Consider the following 17,370-nt stretch of genomic DNA (forward strand, 5'->3'; position numbering starts at 1 on the left):
AGAGTAGTCTGTCACTGAAAACTGTCTTCGCAAGGTCTCTTCCACACCAAAGTGCCAGATTCCCCCCTCTGTGAACAAACACACAGCTGACCAAGCTTTGAAGGCAGCTGGTCTTCTCTCAATATGGTATCTACATTGTGGAATTTTGTTATTGTACAAATCACTTCTCTCCTACACCGAGGACTTTTACTAGGCTACAGATAGCTTTCTTAGCAGGGTGACAGGATTTTTTTTCTTTACCTAGCTGTGCCAGATGCAGACGAAGCCAAACACAAACTGCAAAGATGCATTTAAAAATGTGACTGATAAACAAAGTAAACTCAAGGTTTTGTCGAAGTACAGAGTACATTCTCTGGGAATCACAAATAACTTAAGCACATGTTGTCATAAAAACATTTATTGATTGGTTAGAACAGTAAGGAGAACACCTTTTGTATCAGCCGGAGTTATATGGAATGAAGATGACATCATTTCCTCCTCCACTAGATGGAGATGTTGGTCAAGAATGAGCCGCATGTCTCTCCAACTCCGGGCGAACAATAGAGGACCAGACCACCAGGAAACAACCAAAACCAATTTCATGAATCAAGAGGATGTAGAAAAGAGGATGTAGTGAAGTATGATGAGAGAGACTTAAAACAAGCAACATTCTTCATCCTGTTGAAAAGGGGTAAAACACAGGGATGTGAGCAGCATTATTTGTACAGCTGTTTTATTCAATGAGGGTATTTTTGAGAGGAAACAACTTAATTTTTTTTTTTACCCATGTACCAGATGCCTTTAGAGACAACAGAGCCAACATCTCTACAGGCCACTGCAATGAAAAAGAAAACTTCAGTCAAAGGGCACTGGTGCAAAGTAAAGTCATGTCCACTCTGGCACAATCGAGATTACCAGCAACACTTCTTGAAATTGCATTTTTTAAAGAGTATATGCAAACACTCAGGGACAGCACTGAATCTTGGGGGTATTTTCTTGTGCTGTTTAGGGTCTGATGATGAGAAAATGTCAGCTACTTTGAATAAAGAGAGGCAGGGGGACTCACAAAACTCAGTTCCCTAAAGGATTGACTTAAGGCTAGGACACAAAACTAAAGATGAGAGCCCAAATTAATATTGCACCCAGATGAGTCTTAAGTGTCCTTGGATGACAAGCAGTGATTGGATTGCAAGCTTGGTAGCTTTTGATGGCCATGCCTGTCAGCCTCACCTGCTTTTTAATCAGTAATTACCATGGGGGATTCTCTGGCATTTCTTAATTAAATTGGACCAAATGCAATTAAAAACCACACTCTCATTCCTTTAAAAGGGCTCTGCGGAGTCCTTGTTTAGTTATTGCTGTTAAGAGAATAAGCGGTTGACTGGTCATAGCACCGTCCCATCTCGCGCTGATCTGTACTTGATTATTTCAGTGGTCAAATTAAGTTTGCAGTTTACATAATAAAGAGAAAGATAGAGTTCCAGATTAAAACATTCACACTAACTGGAATTGAAGGTTAAACACGCAGACAAGCAGGCAAAACTGCAATGTTATTAAAACAATTAAGGTTAACATCAGGAGCACCGTGATGAGAGAAAGTAGTGAAGCAAAGGTCTATCGCTGTGCTAGAACTAAATGGACCAATATATCTTTGCCCACCACATTTATACTGAGGAAATGTTGTGGTGTGTCTTTCAAACACTCACCATCTGGAAAAGTCTCCTGCGCTCCAGGAGCCAACAACCGCAGACACATCATGGGTGATTTTCCCATCTGCAGTCTTCAGGTCATCTTTGGAGTTGTCATTGTAGTTGCCACAAGCACCGCACATTTTACTAGACAGGCTCCTGTCAATAATGACGGCGACCTTCTGTGAAATGGAGTAGGTGATCCGCACAGCAGAAGCCCTCTTAATGATCACAGTCCTTTCTGAGATTTGGACAGATACTTCACTTGTCAGTTTGCTGGGAAGAGACACTTTCCTGCCATTTACCTGGATGATGAAAAGAAGGGGAAATAAAGTGAAAAAGAAAATGAATTAGACAAACTAAAACTAGTAACAAACCAATTTCTGCATCAAAAAGTCAATGGTTTTAACAGTTCTCACCCAGGTCACATGTTGGCTGTTCACTGTTACAGTGGTGTCGTTGAAGAATACATACACATTGACAATTGTGGGAAATGCCCCTTTACTGCAGATCCTGGCGTCCACAACCACACGGAACCACAGCTCAGATGCTTCGTCACACAGAAACGCCATTTCAAATGCCCCCTGTGCTCCTATGGCTCCCGACATGCCATCAAAGGAGCTCAGCTGGCCTACTTGGTTGACAGTGCAATGGCCCATTTTGACGTGGCAACCTCTGACCCCATCTCTTACCCCGCACTCCTCTCCACTGGCACAGGACAGCTTGTCACACTTCACCAGCCCAGAGGCTTGACACACACATTTGGACTCACAATCTTTGCCCACCACTGCTTGGCCCACCTGAAAACATACATTGTTTACAGTGAGTAGAATTTGTTACATCTCCATTTCTGTGTAAATATTATGGCAACAATATAAGTTATTCATATTTTTATTAAATGCTGACTATTTCGTCATGACTAACTTTCAATTATGGTACAGTTATTATGTGCAACAACAAAGTAAAAAGCACAGTAAAGTTTTACCATCAGGTATCTGCCGTTGTGCCCACAGCCACAGTTTTCCAGGGGAACACACTGTGCGCCATCAAAAACAAAGCCACCATCACATTGGCATCCTTCAAAACAGCTTTCAGAACAAGTGAATGGGGCGTTAAAGCTGGCACATGTCCCACCACAGGTGTCAGCGCACAGCTCATAGTGACTGTGTGGAGGACAGGAAGCCGCTACAAGAGACAACATTTGTAAGAAATTTAAATGTTCACCAGAAAAATGTACAGCTCTGAAAACACGGATAACTCTTCAGCTAAAATGCTGTTGTGTCCAACTTACGGCAGAAGGAGTTGCTCCTCCATGGCTGGACTTGAACTCCTGCACTCTGGCAGGCCAAAGCGTAGGCTTGCACACTGTTACACAGAGTATCTTTGTTGCCACCCACAGCACAAACATCAAACACGCAATTGGACATATATGCTGCGGGGTCAATTTTACCGTGGCAGGCTTTGAAAGGCCCATTAGGTGCACTGATGATGCCGCATGAGTCCGGTTTGCCATACAAAGCGGCCTTGGAAGGCTCACATACTGGGCACTGTCCTCCACATCCGCCACACACATGCCCAGGCAGGTCCACCACCCACGCCTTCCCAAAGTTATCAATGTTGTTCGTTTGTTTGCCGTCAGGAAGTCTATAATCTTCACCACGTTTCTTGTTGTAATTGCCGCAAAGACCACACATCTTACCCTGGTACGTAGAAGGAACGATCACCTCGACATAGTAGACAGTGTCATAGAGGACTATCAGTCCGAAGGCTGTTCGGACAATTATGTTGCGGCCTTCCTGGGTGACTCTGAGACGGCCATTATCCAGGGACAGAGGAAGGTTTAGGAGTTCATCATCCACCTGGGCAAAGAAGGGAGGAGAACATAATCAGTGTGAGAAACTTTTTTAAGAAAATAAGGGGGAAAAAAAAAGAAACGCGCCCAAATGCAACAACAAAAGTATTTTGGATCAAGCTGTTGAACTCACAATGACTTTCCAAGGCATTCCCTGCTGGATGTAAATGACGTAACCGTAGACTACCACTGCAATTGACTTGGTTACAGCCACTTTTCCATTTCCATATTTCTCATTCCCCTGAGTGACAGTGAAAGGTGTCAGATGGCCTTTGTCCTCATCGCAAACCTTGGCCAATACATAGACACATGTACCCTGGAAATCAAATCTATGTCCATCAAAGGATGTGTAATGAGGGTCACCAGAAGCCACACACTTTCCTTGCCCCTCCGGGTGGCAACCTTTCACCCCATTTACAAGCTTACAGACTTCTCCTGGATGACACGTTGCCTTTTGGCAAGACACAGCCCCGTTCTCTCCACAGACACATTTCTCCGCGCACTTGTCCTCAGGGTAGAAAATGTCTCCTTTCTTGTAGTATTGGCTGTCGTACGAGCATCCACAGTCTTTCACAGGCACGCAGGTATCCCCACTCAGCAAGTAGCCTTCGTCACACTCACAGGCTTCTGCACAATGTCTGGGGCAGGTAGCAAAGGAGGTTAAGCTGCCACATGTGGCTGGGCAACCCGTGGCACACAGGGTGTAATGGGTGTTAGCGGGACACTCCATTGCTGTGCGATAAGAGGAGAAGAGAGAAAAGGTAACACAAAAAGATGTTTAAAAAGAGAGATTTTAAATTTAAAAAAAAGCAAAAATGAAATGAAAACTTAAACTCACGGCAGAAAGTATCTGTTCTCCAGGAGTGGATGGTGATTCCTTGGCTCTGACAGGCAGAGACATATACTTCCACAGCATCACAGACTGATTCACGGTGTCCATGATATTGACAAGCATCATAAACGCAGTCTTCCATGTAAGAACCTGGGTCCACACGGCTATGGCAGTCTCTGAAAGGCCCTGCCTTGTCAGCAATAATACCACAGTACTTTTTGGCTTGGTACTCTTTCCTCTGGGAGTCTGAACAGGCCTGGCACCATGCTCCTTGGCAGACTGACGAACAGCCTGGTGCAAGGGCCACCTGCCAGCTCTCCCCCAGTTTGGCTCCGTTAGGGGCGGTCTGGCCATTCTGCATGGTAAGGTCATCCTGAGCTTTTCCGTTGTAGTTGCCACACAGACCGCAGACTGCACCCTTGTAGTTGCTGGGCAGAGTAACACTCACCTTACTCCGCCAGTCAAAGGTTACAGTGATACCAGCCACTGTCTTCACTACAGCTGACCGTCCGCTGAGAAACACAACCAGCTCATTATTGTAATCCAGTGGCAGTGAAGCAAGCTGCCCATCGAGCTGAAGAACAGAAAACAAGGGAGGGAGAGAGGAATATTTTTCGGAGATTATAGATTTAATAATTCTGCGGACCTTGCTAATCCATTCTAATGTGCAGTCAAATCTTAGTTAATTAAGTCTGCCTGGATCAAAAAATGTAATATGCAATTAAATATATATGCAGAACAGCACGAGTGATGTCAGAATTATCACAATGACGAAAGGCATTATCCTCCACTTATTTCAGTGAGGCTCAGAGAATCTATGCTGTTTTTATTTTTATCAAATGTGACTACATGCTGTGTCCCATTTCTTTTCTCTTCAAAAATCTACATTAAAACAGATTACCCATTTCATTACATCACCCGTATGCTTCACATTATCCACACCCCCACCTCCACACTTACCAAGACCCTGTAGGGGTATTCTCTGCTGATGGTGAGAGTGACACCATATATAGAGAACTTGACAGTCCTTGTGTAGGACACAGCCTTGCTTCCCCGGTGGTCATTCTGCACAGTCACCTTGAACGGCACTAGCCCAGACTGCTGAGAGCACAGTCCCACCAGCTGATACACACAAGTGCCTTGGAAGTCATACTTGCGGCCATCAAAAGTACGGTAGTGTGGGTCACCTGAGGCTGTGCATGTGGCGTGACTGATGGCTCGGCAGGCACGCTCTCCATCGTTTACAGAGCATCTCTCGTTGGCAGAACAGGAAGCCTCGCGGCATGTCACCATGCCCAGGATCGTATCACACTCACATAGGCGACCGCAAGCCTCATCAGCCCAGAAGCGCTGCCCTGGCTTGTAGTACCGGCCCTCATAAGAGCAGCCACATGTTTTAGCAGGAACACAGACACCACCACTGAGGACGTAACCCTTATCGCACACACAGGTCTCCACACAGGCCTCCTTGCAGCCATGCTTTTCCTCAGGGAAGGGGCAGGATGGCTGACATGGGCTGGCACAGTCTTCATAGTGGCTGTGACGCTGACAGCTCATTGCTGGATAGAAATTAAATTTAGACAGGCATTAACTCCAAAAAAACCCACAAAAAAAACGAATTTGCAAAAGAGTTTCTCAGATACCCACGGCAGTCAAACTTTTCCCTCCAGTTCTTGATTATTATGCCTTCCTCACGACACTGTTGACTGTAAGAGGCCAATGCCTGGCACAGCATCTTTTGGTCTCCCTTGGTAAAACACATATCATACACACAGTTGTTCATGAAGGCCTTGGGGTCCACTTTTCCGTGACATTTCTTGAACAAACTTTCGGTCGTGGCCGTGAGGGCCCCACACAAAGCCTCAGTGTTGTAGATCTTCAGCTGTTGTTTGTCACAGGTAGGACAGTTTTTCTCACATGTGTCCACGCAATGATCCTGATCCTGATCAGCCGTTCGCCAGCTCTTGCCCCATTCCACCACAGAGGAGACTGCTTTGCCAGCTGGATTTTGGAGTTCATCATGAATGTTGCTGTTGAAATTGCCACACAGACCACAGACACTGCCGTAGTAACTGCTGGGAAGTTTGATGACAAGTTTCCAGTTCCAGTCGTAGGAGACAATAAGGCCAAAATTTGTCTTCACCACTGCGGCGTTCCCACTTTGCAACACTGACACTTCATTGTCACCTAGTTCTACAGGAAGATTCAGCAGCTCCCCATTCACCTGAAGAACATGAATCAGAACAATGTATACAGAGTACGTACTGAAATACAACAGGTCAAACAGACAAACAAAATAAAATCTTACCATGACTCGACCAACTTGGTTCTTGCGGATGGTGATGTTGTATTCGTACACAGAAACATCCACCTCCCTGACATAGGAAACTGCTTTGTTTCCTCTATTGTCATTCCTTTCAGTGACCGAGAATGGAACGAGACCATCCAGGTCCCCGCAGGTCTCTGAGATGATGTACTTGCAGGTGCCCTGGAAGTCGTAGTTGTAACCATCAAATGTGTGATAGTGAGGGTCACCCCAGGCCCAGCAGACACCTGTGTACTTGGGGACGCACACAGCCTCGCCCTTCTCAACACGGCACGTCTCCTTGATCCGACAGTTGGCATCTTTGCAGGGATCTGAAAGGGTTTTTTGCAGTTTATTAAAATTTTTTTAAAATAAATTAAAATTAAAGTACTTACTCACTTAATAAGACAAAGGTACAGTATTTGTGTCTTGCCTGTGTTGTAACATGCCCTGATTCCTTTCTTGACCATGCATTTGGTGCTTTGGGGACAGGAGTGTTTTTCGCAGACCAGACCAGTCGCTGGATTACAGGTGCACTTTGTGTTACAGTCGTCCTCATACAGAACTTCACCGGGCTGGTGACAGAGAAATAATTTCATTTTACAAGGAGAACTACTACACAGTAAAGTTAGAAAGGGTTCACATTATTTCATATTCATTCAGAATCACAAATTTAAGCAATCGGTTAATTAAGTCTCTGGAGAAATCGTCAATGCACACATTTAAAATCAAATTGGCTTATGTGGAAGAAAAAAAAAGGTGGCATTATAGCCTTATGAGAATCAATGTTGCTAGTATTTACTTAAACCACTTTGACACTAAAAACTATTCTGTATCTGGAGTGGCCTTTTTGTACAGACAAAGCTGCTGAATTGTACCTGGTAAGTTTTGCTATTATCATAGCAGCCACACTCAGTCTCTTTGACACACGTTTGTCCATTAAATAAAAAGCCAGTATCACATTCACAGCCCTCCGTGCAGCTGGTGGAGCACTCAATAATCTCTGTGAGGCCGGGGCAGGAATCAGTGCAGTCTTCGGCACACACCTCATAGTGACTGTTAGCGGGGCATTTCATGGCTAAAATAAAGTAACATAAGAAAAGGACAAATATATGAGAGATGCGCATATGAAGTATTAGTAGGAAAAAATAATAAGTGGTTTACTTGGATGGAAAATAAAAAAGTAAATTTTTCTTTGTCACTCACGACAAAAGGAAGCCGTCCTCCAGTTTTTGACGTCCACTCCTGCCATGTGGCAGTTAAAGGCGTAGGCCGCTATGCTGTCACACAGCACCTTTCCATCACCATTGGAAGCACACACATCAAACACACAGTCATTAAAGTATGGCTGTGGGTCCAGTTTACTATGGCAGACTGCAAAAGGACCTTTGGGTGCTGTAGCAATTCCACAGTAGGTTGACTTTGAAAACACAGCCTTGCGCGCTGGGTCACATTCAGGACAGTTATCTCCTTTACAGCCATTTTCACACACCACATTAGGAATGGCGACCTTCCAGGACCCTCCAAACACATTGACTTGGTTGGTGAGCTGATGGCTCGGCATCTGGAAGTCATCTTTTTGGTTCCCGTTGAAGTTGCCACAGAGGCCACAGACCTTGCCACGATAATTGCCAGGCACTGTGACTGTCACATGATATACCAGGTCATAAGTGACAAGCAGTCCAAAGTTTGTTGCAACAACATAATTTCTGCCTTGTTTATAGGCCGTCACTTCTCCATCATTAAGATTCACAGGAAGGTAGTTAAACACTCCATTTACCTAAAAGAATGGCAGAGGCGTTATTTTAAGAAAATATCTACTGATGTCAAGAATGCAAAAATTAGGATATATTAGATCATCTTATACATCTTTTGCATGATTAGAAAATTATATATACATCTGTATTTCTACAAATCAAATAATAAACTTCAGTAAATATGGATCTTATTCAATTGACGACCAAGTGTTGTCGCTCACCAGGACTCCAAACATGTTGTTCCTCATGATGAGAGAGAAGCCAAAGACCTTCACAGCAACCAGCTTGGTGACCGACACCACTTTTTTCTGCATCCGGTTCCACCGCACGTTCTCCACCTGCACAGAAAAGGCCTGCAGGTGTGTACCTTCCAGCCCACAGCTCTGAGAGAGCGTGTAGGTGCATGTGCCCTGGAAATCAAATCTTCGCCCGTCAAAAGACAGGTAGTGCGGGTCTCCAGCAGCATGGCACACACCCTTCCCAACAGGTTGGCATTTTTGGATGCCGTTTTCTATCTTACACTTCTCATTAGGGCCACATGTGAACTTCTTACACTCAACCTGAAAAAAGCATTTGAGAAACAAGTTTTATAAAAAAAAAAAAAAAAAAAATCCAACAAAACAATTTCTAGACTGTGAGATCTGTGAGATCACATTGATCAGCACCAAATTATCATGTTTTAATTGTTCACTTTTGTGTCCATTACCTCTCCATCTTGTGTGCACTTGCACTCCTCTGCACACTGCTCATCTGGATAAAACACTTGGCCGATGCGGTAGTAGCGGTCGTTGTAGAGGCAGCCACACTGTGAGAAGGGAACACACAGATCTCCACTGAGGATGTACCCTTCATCACAGGCACAGCCCTCCTCACAGGAAGCCTGGCAACCCTGAGGGGGAGCCAGACTTTGGCAAGATGCTGGACAGCCAATTCCACAAACTTCGTAGTGGCTGTGGATGGGACATTTCACCGCTGTGCATAAGGGACATAAGAGAATGCTGGTTTTTTTTTCATTCACTGGAGACATTTTAATTTAGAGCACAAAAGTAGGGAAATAGGGGAAAAAAAACACCTATTGACTTTTTTCAATTAGAGCAAATACTAGTGACCTTTTCTTTTAGGGAAATTATGTTTTTAAACTGAATGCATTTCTCACCACAGAACTGACTGGTTCTCCAGCTGTCAACCTTGGCCTCCACTGCCTGGCAGGCAGCCGTGTATGATGTAATAGCCTGACACAGCACATCCTTCCTTCCCTTATACAGGCATACATCATAAACACAGTCTTCAAAGAAGCTTGCTGGATCTACCTTGGCATGGCAGTCACGGAAAGGCCCTTCGGGGTCTCTTAATATCCCACAAAAATCTCCCTTTTCATATTGAACCTTCTGGGCAAAGTCGCAAGCAGGGCACACCCCTTTACAGCCTTCAACACAGCCCGGGATCTCGGCCACTCGCCAGCTGGCACCGAAATCTGCTTGTGAGACAGGTTTGTCACCATTCTTCGGAGTCAGGTCATCGTGGGGTTTGCCATTGTAATTGCCACAGAGGCCACATACAGCTCCCATGTAGTTGCTTGGCAAGGTTACAAACACAGCACTTTCCCAGTTGAAGGTAACTTTGAGGCCAAAATCTGTGGTAATGACTGCAAACCAGCCACTCTTAAACACAGATATCTTTTTTCCTTCCAGGGTGACAGGCAGGTTGACCAGTTCATTATTCACCTAAAAGAGAACACACGGTGGTATTTAAATGCTTTGATAAATATTCATTATAGTATGACCAAACAGAATTGATAAACAAAGCATTATGTACTTCTTACCATAATTAAGCCTTTGTGTGTCTTAGTAATGACTATGCTGAGGGAGTACACCTTGATCTCTACTAATTTGGTGTAGGAAACCCTCTTGTTGCCCCGGTGATCGTTCTGCACCAGGACTTTAAAGGGCACCAACTCTGGGTCCTTGGAGCACAGTGAAGCGAGTTGGTACACACATGTGCCCTGGAAGTCAAACTTCTTCTTGTCAAAGGTCACATAATGGGGATCGCCTGTGGCCCGGCAGGTGCTGTGGGACACTGCTTGGCACTTTCTTATGCCCTCAACCACCTGGCACTGCGTCCCTGCCCCACAGCCTTTATCCTGGCACTCTACACGTGTGCTTCCAGCAACACATTTACACCATCGCGTACAGCCGCGGTCAGCCCAGAAAGTTTCCCCAGCAGGAATATAATGACCCTCATAGGTACAACCACATTGAGCAGCAGGCACACACTTTTCTCCACTTAAAACAAAGCCTGCCTTACAGGTGCAGGTCTCCACACAGGGATGTTTACATTTGGAGGGAGCTTTCGGGTCAGAACAGGTGGCAGGACAGGCACTGCCACAGAGCTCATACTGGCTGTTGGCTGGACATTTGGCAGCTTTAGGGAGAAAAAGTAGTGTAATAAATGCTTTGCGAACAATAGATAACAAAAACAAAATTATGTTTATTAATCATCATTAATTTTGTTAACATTACTTACGGCATTGTGCCATTTTCCTCCAATTTTCAACCTGGATCCCAGCAGTCTGACAGGCTTCAGTGTAAGCCTCCAGTGCCCTGCAGAGGAAATGTCGAAGACCACCTCCCATGCATAAATCATATTTACAGTTCTCCAGGTATGCTTCTGAGTCAACAGCGGCAACACATTTGCTGAATGGCCCATTTTTAAGCGTGATTAGCCCACAAAACGAGTCACCCTCCCAAGTCTTCATCAGGCTGTTTTCACAGCGATCACACCCACCCACGCAGTCATCTCTGCACACAGCATCTTTCCCCAGCCCTGGTAACTTCCAGCTGCTCCCAAAGGCCACAGCCCCACTTGCCTGAGTGCCAGAGGGAGTGGTGAAGTCATCATTGGGGTTGCCATTGAAGTTTCCACATAGACCAGTCGTCTTACCAGCGTAAGTGCTGCACACTGTGACCACAAGATGGTGTTCCCAATCATAACGAACTCTCAGACCAAAATGAGCCTCAATGACCACAAAGCGACCGCTCTGAGACAAAATCAGTTTGTCATTGTGCAAGGCTATTGGCAAACTCCACAGATTATCGTCAATCTGCAAAAATGAAGACAGAAAATACATCACTCAATACAGGTTAAAATTGGGACAATGTTTAACATGTGTAAAAATATAGGATATTTGAAAGAAAAAACATCTTTTACTAAGACAAATGGGAAGCCTTACCCTCACATGACCTCTCTCAGACCGAACTACTGTGATAGTGATGCCATACACCTTCACTATGACCAGGCCAACATATGACACCCTGAGGCTTCCTCTGTTCTCGTTCTGGGCGAGGACCTCAAAGGCAGGGAGATTATCATGCTCCCCGCAGTGCTTAGTGATGACGTATGTGCAGGTTCCCATGAAGTCATAGCGACGCCCGTCGAATGTATGGTAGTGAGGATCTCCCATAGCCCAGCAGGTAGCAGGCTTGGGGACACAGGAGGGATACCCACCCTTCATCTTACACACCTCACTGGCACTGCAGGTGATACTGTTGCAGGACAAAGTTCCCTTCCCTGGAAAACATTATACAACTAATGCGCATGTCATTGCAATTCATTTATGTGAAATATTGGCGGTGAGTGTGTGCACTTTACCTGACTGTATACATTGTCCTGGGGCACCATAGCCATTCCCCCTACTGACTCCTATACTGTAGAGAGCAAAAGGGAAACCGGGGCTGGACACAGTGCGTCTATTGCTGCCAGGGGTTTGTTTGTAGGACATCTCTGCCCAAGAGAAATCGGACTCTGCAATCTTCTTCCACTGGACATCATGGGGCAGGTTCGCACCATCAATACGCAGTGCTGCCACTGCACTGGTTTGTGCTACAATCAAGGCTTTGTTTTCAAATTTCTTCAGAGCCTTTAGAGCGTATGAAGAGCAGAAGCGGTCGGTGGACATAATGGTCATCAAAAAAGGGTCATAGAGTAACTGGCTTAGTTGGAGACCATTGAAGAGCATGAGGACCTGAATGCCATGATCAGCCTGAATGGACAGTGTTTCAGGATTTCTGTAACGGATCTCCTTCATCTGTCCCCTGGTTAAACTCCAAATATATTTATTTTTGCCCTGTTGGACATTGACTTGGGTGGGCTTGGAAGCCTGGATGTAGACACTATCATACTTCTTTTGGAAGCTCAGGGGAGGAATGATGAAGCTGGATCCCCAGCTGCTCACTGGCAGTAGCTGCTCATAAACGTGGTTGCATTTTGAAAAAAGCCACGTACAAGTGTGACCCGTGAAAACTGCAACAGGGTGCCGAGAGGAAACCTGGGTGCCAGAAAGGTCATCTGTGCTCTGGAGCTGGACACTCTCATATGGCTTGAGATCTATGACTATTTTGCTGTTCCCTTTGTAGACATGACCCATGAACGTGATTGTCCCTTTTGGGAAAATCTCCACTTTGTTGCCGTCTTTTCCATTTGTTACTGCAAATTCTTTAAAGGAGTTTTTGGGCGATCCAACAGGTGTAAAGATGAAATATTCTGTACCCCACTCAGTGGTCGGATATACCACAGAGGTGTCGGCTGTGAATGGCTTGGAGTTGAAGGAGGTTACAGTCACATCTGCTGAAGCTTCAATGCGCACTGTGTTGGAATACTTCTTGCTGTCGTACATCTCAACACTAGTGGGGAGACAGATGGTGACCCCCTCTCCAGCATTTAGAGTTTTCACTTGCATGAAGTTTAAGGGAGGTACTTTTACTGTCACTTTAGCGTTGGCCTGAACAGCACTGATGTGTAACTGAAAGCGAGGATGATTAGAGTGTCGAGCATAATTCTGCATAAATGACAGGGCAAATTCCCTCCCTGCCCATCTAGCGCTAGATGGACCTGACAGATGGAGAGAGAGCAAGGGAATACAAAAACACATGTCAAAAGACGGGCTTTTTTTCAAGTTACCAAAAAATTAAGGAGTCAAGCGCAACAGTGCTTCACAAATCTTGTGAAAATATGTCAAGAGAAGCATTTGGAAATTAATGAGACTATTTGTGCCAAAGCAATCAAAGGATTCACAGATGAGCAATCCAACAACTTGGCTTGCGACTGCTTGGATAGCATACACAGTACAAAGAAACAAAATGACACCAGAGAAAGCGACTGAAAAATGCTTCCATTTCAAAGTTAAAAAGCGGGGATGAATGCTAGTCTATAATGAATGGATTGCTTTTTTCCTAGATAACCATTGTGAGAGATTTAGACGGAGGAATAGTCACTTGACTGCTTCTCAGCAGCACTCAATAAGTCACTTGCACAGACAATATAATTGCATCATGGAAATATTATCAATATCTGCGCTTTTGCTGTGAAAAGACCACTTTCTGGGCTCAGTCAGGGCCTGGGGGATTTAGATTACACTCCTGTTTCACCCATTTAGTTTTAATAGTTCCAACAGCAGCTAAAGGTAAATGCTATTCCCAACAAAAGCAAATTTCAATTTAGATAGCTATCCTTTATGTGCTGCACCCACATATTCTTCACCTGTTTAACATTCTGCCTCATTCACACAAGCACCTGGTATGGCTGCACAACAATACTCTTGACTGATGGGGTTCACAACCTGGATAAATTGTTTCAAATTGAACAATCACTTTGCTTCACATTCTGCTGGAGAGTTCTGATTTGCTCACATTTTAGTTGGATTTCACAGTAATGGTCTGGAATTTTAACAGATACAAAAAAAAAAAAAAATGTTTTCCTGAATTTAATTTTTTTTGGTCACAGTTTAACTCATTTATCATTTGGAAAGAAGACATGAACAGATACATCACAATACAAATTGAATGAGTTTTGCCACAATTAAATATATCATAGCATGATAAACTATACTTACAAGTGAGTAAAGCCCCCAAAGCACAAAGCAGCAACAGGGTGCCCATGGCTGAAAGAGAAACATTCTTGTTTTATTAAAAGTAGTATTTAAAAGTTATATTATTTCAATGATAAAAGCTTGAATTTGACACAATCTCAAATTGAAGCATTCTTACCTGCTAAAAGGCGTTCATGTGATCATTCTTTTTTTTTACAGCTCCTTTTATACAAAAGCCCCAACCAATAAAAAAAAAATACCCCAAAGCCAACAGATATGAACAACAACATCCTCCCTCTAAAACAAATTAAGGCAGAGCTTTTTAGTGACTACAAGGTCCTGCTGTATGTTGATATAGTTGAGGTCTAATGCAAATCTATGAGATGAGGGTTTATGTTTAACCGTAGCAACACACCTTGTTCATCCTGTAATTTATTTACATAAAACTGCTGACGGGAAATCTTTACCTGACTGTCAATATGGATAATACTACATTTTGTGTTGGAAGGGAAAAAATTAACTCTACAAACCTAAATAAATTCTTCTTTAGATGATAAAAGTGTATTCTCATTTTATCTAACGTGGAAAATTAAAAAAATACTGAAAAGGGCATTTGGATAATATACTGTATTATTGGCACATTAATGCTATTAAAGAGTTTATAGCTAGATCAATGCAACATGACTCAATTCTATTACTTTTTTAACCATTTGATATTTAACACACAGCAGATATTTTTTTAAATTATTTGTCCACATTCAGCTGTATTCTATTTTCTTTTCTAACCAAATATTATCATTTTAGTCTGTGCAAGGCAAAAATCAGAAATTACCTTCAACATTTTGAGTAGACTTTCAAACAGTCTCGTTGGATAAGAAGGAAGGGTTTTGAACATGGACTATATGTATTAGCGCGTGCCATGTCACATATTGACATTTTAATCAGTATGTTAATTTACCCTCTTTATTCTTAATTCTTTTGCTTTACTTTTGAAATTCTTTTTGGCCACTTAAGTCTTTGATGTCATGTGTTTTAGGTGCATTGCGAATTTCTTCCCATGCTCACACTATGTCCTTCATGCCAGATCATCCTTGTAAGTGTTCTGTGTAAACCTTGCAAAATTGGCGGATGCTTCCACGGAACAAAGTAACAATGTTGTAGTTGTGCTAAGTGGGCGGATTCTGTTGGTATTGTGTCTAAGCCAAAGAATAACAGCATGTACTTGTGGGTACAACAATTATTTGTAATAGAAAGAAAGTAAATATAACTTAGCACGGACATTTTGACACGAGTCAGTTTTAAAAGTAATCAAAAGCTCAAATATTGAATTGGTTCAGTTCTTGGGAGGGGCACCAGTAAGGCGTAGTTTAGTTATTGCACACATATCGCTGTGAGTGGATTAAGACTAAGGTGTGCTCTCATTACTGTTTTTCTATTTTGTTAGACCCATTGCCTCTGAAATAAAGTGTGGCCAATGTTTAATAGGCTCTAACTGGAAAGAGGGCCATGTAAAATGGGTTTAATTGAAAGACCACACAAAGTTGTTTAATTGTTATTATATTATAAAAAAAAAAAAAAGACATTGACAATATTATTCAGAACATTAAAATGACCAATCATCCAGTGAAGCCACTGAAAAGAGAAAAATAATTCATTGGTGAATTCACTATTAAACATATACACTAATTCGTGAAATACAATGCTATTGTTGTGGAGAGCATCACTTACCAGCCAGGAAAGTCGGGGAGAACCTACGACTTGACTGAATTGTGTGAGTGCAGGTCATTAAGGTTTCCACAGAGACCACACAATTTGCCTGAATACCAGAGCGGTACCTTGACTGTCACCATAGTAACTCCAGTCTCTATCTCCAACTCCGACTCCAGCCCAGCCTCTCTCCTCAGGATAACCATGACCACTGATTTATCCTAGTTTACACCAGATGACTGGGACGACCCTGATGGCAAAATGTGTGGGAGTGACACAAAGTGCCCATTCACCTTTAGGATGCAACAATGATTTAGTTAGGACAAACCTTTCAAAATACATTTTCAAAATAGGAAGTTTCAGCTTATGTCCTTCAAAACCCTGAGTGGATTTATAGCTTTACTGTACCTTCCTGTATGGCAATTGATGATCCTCGCAGGAGAATTTGAAACATAGTGACAAGCATTGAGGAGCTGCCATCTCAAGGACCGTGGTAAGAGATCAAATTGAACCACTGCACACTGGCCAGGAGACGCTACTGCCCAGCTGTGCAGGAACTCTGAAAAGCTTTTGGCAAGACGACCATTTCTCAGCTGCAAGTCATGATATTTGTCCCCATTGAAGTTCCCACAGAGACCTGAATCAGAGGTGTCATACACCTGTGGTAGAGTTAACCTGAGGTATTGGGTAGAGGACAAGTCAATTCCTACTCCAACTGGTGTGCTGATTATTAGTTTACTGACAACTTGGGATGCTTTAAGTTCTCAACTGTCAAAAGGCAGGCTGCATTCTTCTCCGTTTATCTGAAAGTACACAGACAAGTAAGTTTCACAATATCTTTGCAGCTTAAACACAAATTAATACAGACTGCAGAACTTACTTGTATTTTCCAAGGAGTTTGAGGGTCAACGGACACTTCCAGTGAAGGCAAATTAAACTCTAGCTGGCTTATTATGAAAATGCCACTGCCATCCTTTTTAAAGCCAAGTAGCAGACTTTAATCATGTACAAGGCAGAACAACACCATCAAAAGTGATGTAGCCAAAGCCAGGAAACACCTGGCACAGTCCATACTGACAGTCAAGGCTATTCTTTACTGTACAACTTTCCATCGAGCTGCAGGTGACTTCTCTTCTTTGGCAGCTTTTCTCAGTGTAGAAGAAGTGGCCAGCAGGATGATATTGTCCCTCATGGATGCAGCCACCATCAGAAACCAGCACACACTGGCCATCACTGAGGACATAGCCAGGATCACAGTGACAGCCCTCCTCACAACTTCCACTGCAATTTGCTGGAGAGGACAGCTCAACACACACAACAGGACATTGTAGTTCACAGAGCACATAGTGGCTATTCTTAGGGCATGACATACCAAGGGAGGGAGAGA

At 43.5% G+C, this 17,370-nt stretch overlaps 1 protein-coding gene and 1 long non-coding RNA gene across 3 annotated transcripts; both read right to left on the reverse strand.

The window, feature by feature from the left end:
• Nucleotides 1–381: 381 nt before the first annotated feature.
• Nucleotides 382–14,345, reverse strand: LOC138619605 (IgGFc-binding protein). Of its 2 annotated transcripts, none has more exons than XM_069696227.1 (22): nucleotides 14,301–14,345; nucleotides 12,062–13,300; nucleotides 11,643–11,980; nucleotides 10,937–11,513; nucleotides 10,236–10,834; nucleotides 9,570–10,137; nucleotides 9,120–9,385; nucleotides 8,635–8,973; nucleotides 7,863–8,436; nucleotides 7,535–7,734; nucleotides 7,090–7,231; nucleotides 6,660–6,988; nucleotides 5,999–6,575; nucleotides 5,312–5,910; nucleotides 4,358–4,925; nucleotides 3,653–4,251; nucleotides 2,959–3,526; nucleotides 2,653–2,852; nucleotides 2,087–2,467; nucleotides 1,686–1,972; nucleotides 764–814; nucleotides 382–657 (listed from the first exon to the last, which is right to left on the reverse strand). In XM_069696227.1, exons 2-21 carry the CDS (start codon nucleotides 13,251–13,253, stop codon nucleotides 805–807), a joined length of 8,913 nt encoding a protein of 2,970 aa, XP_069552328.1. In that variant the 5' UTR covers nucleotides 13,254–13,300; nucleotides 14,301–14,345; the 3' UTR covers nucleotides 382–657; nucleotides 764–804. The 2 variants fall into 2 exon arrangements, with proteins under 2 accessions (XP_069552328.1, XP_069552329.1); XM_069696228.1 differs by having other exon boundaries at nucleotides 12,062–12,329; nucleotides 14,301–14,338.
• A 1,886-nt stretch (nucleotides 14,346–16,231) lies between these two features.
• Nucleotides 16,232–16,921, reverse strand: LOC138619607 (uncharacterized). The gene is made up of 3 exons (XR_011310825.1): nucleotides 16,864–16,921; nucleotides 16,392–16,786; nucleotides 16,232–16,276 (listed from the first exon to the last, which is right to left on the reverse strand). It is a non-coding gene; the product is annotated as an uncharacterized lncRNA (long non-coding RNA).
• Nucleotides 16,922–17,370: the final 449 nt, after the last annotated feature.

This window comes from Brachyistius frenatus, unplaced genomic scaffold (assembly GCF_029030835.1).
Source record: "Brachyistius frenatus isolate BFR_SWC_R1_liver_20210118 unplaced genomic scaffold, ASM2903083v1 Contig_20, whole genome shotgun sequence".
NCBI classification, from domain to species: domain Eukaryota; kingdom Metazoa; phylum Chordata; class Actinopteri; family Embiotocidae; genus Brachyistius; species Brachyistius frenatus.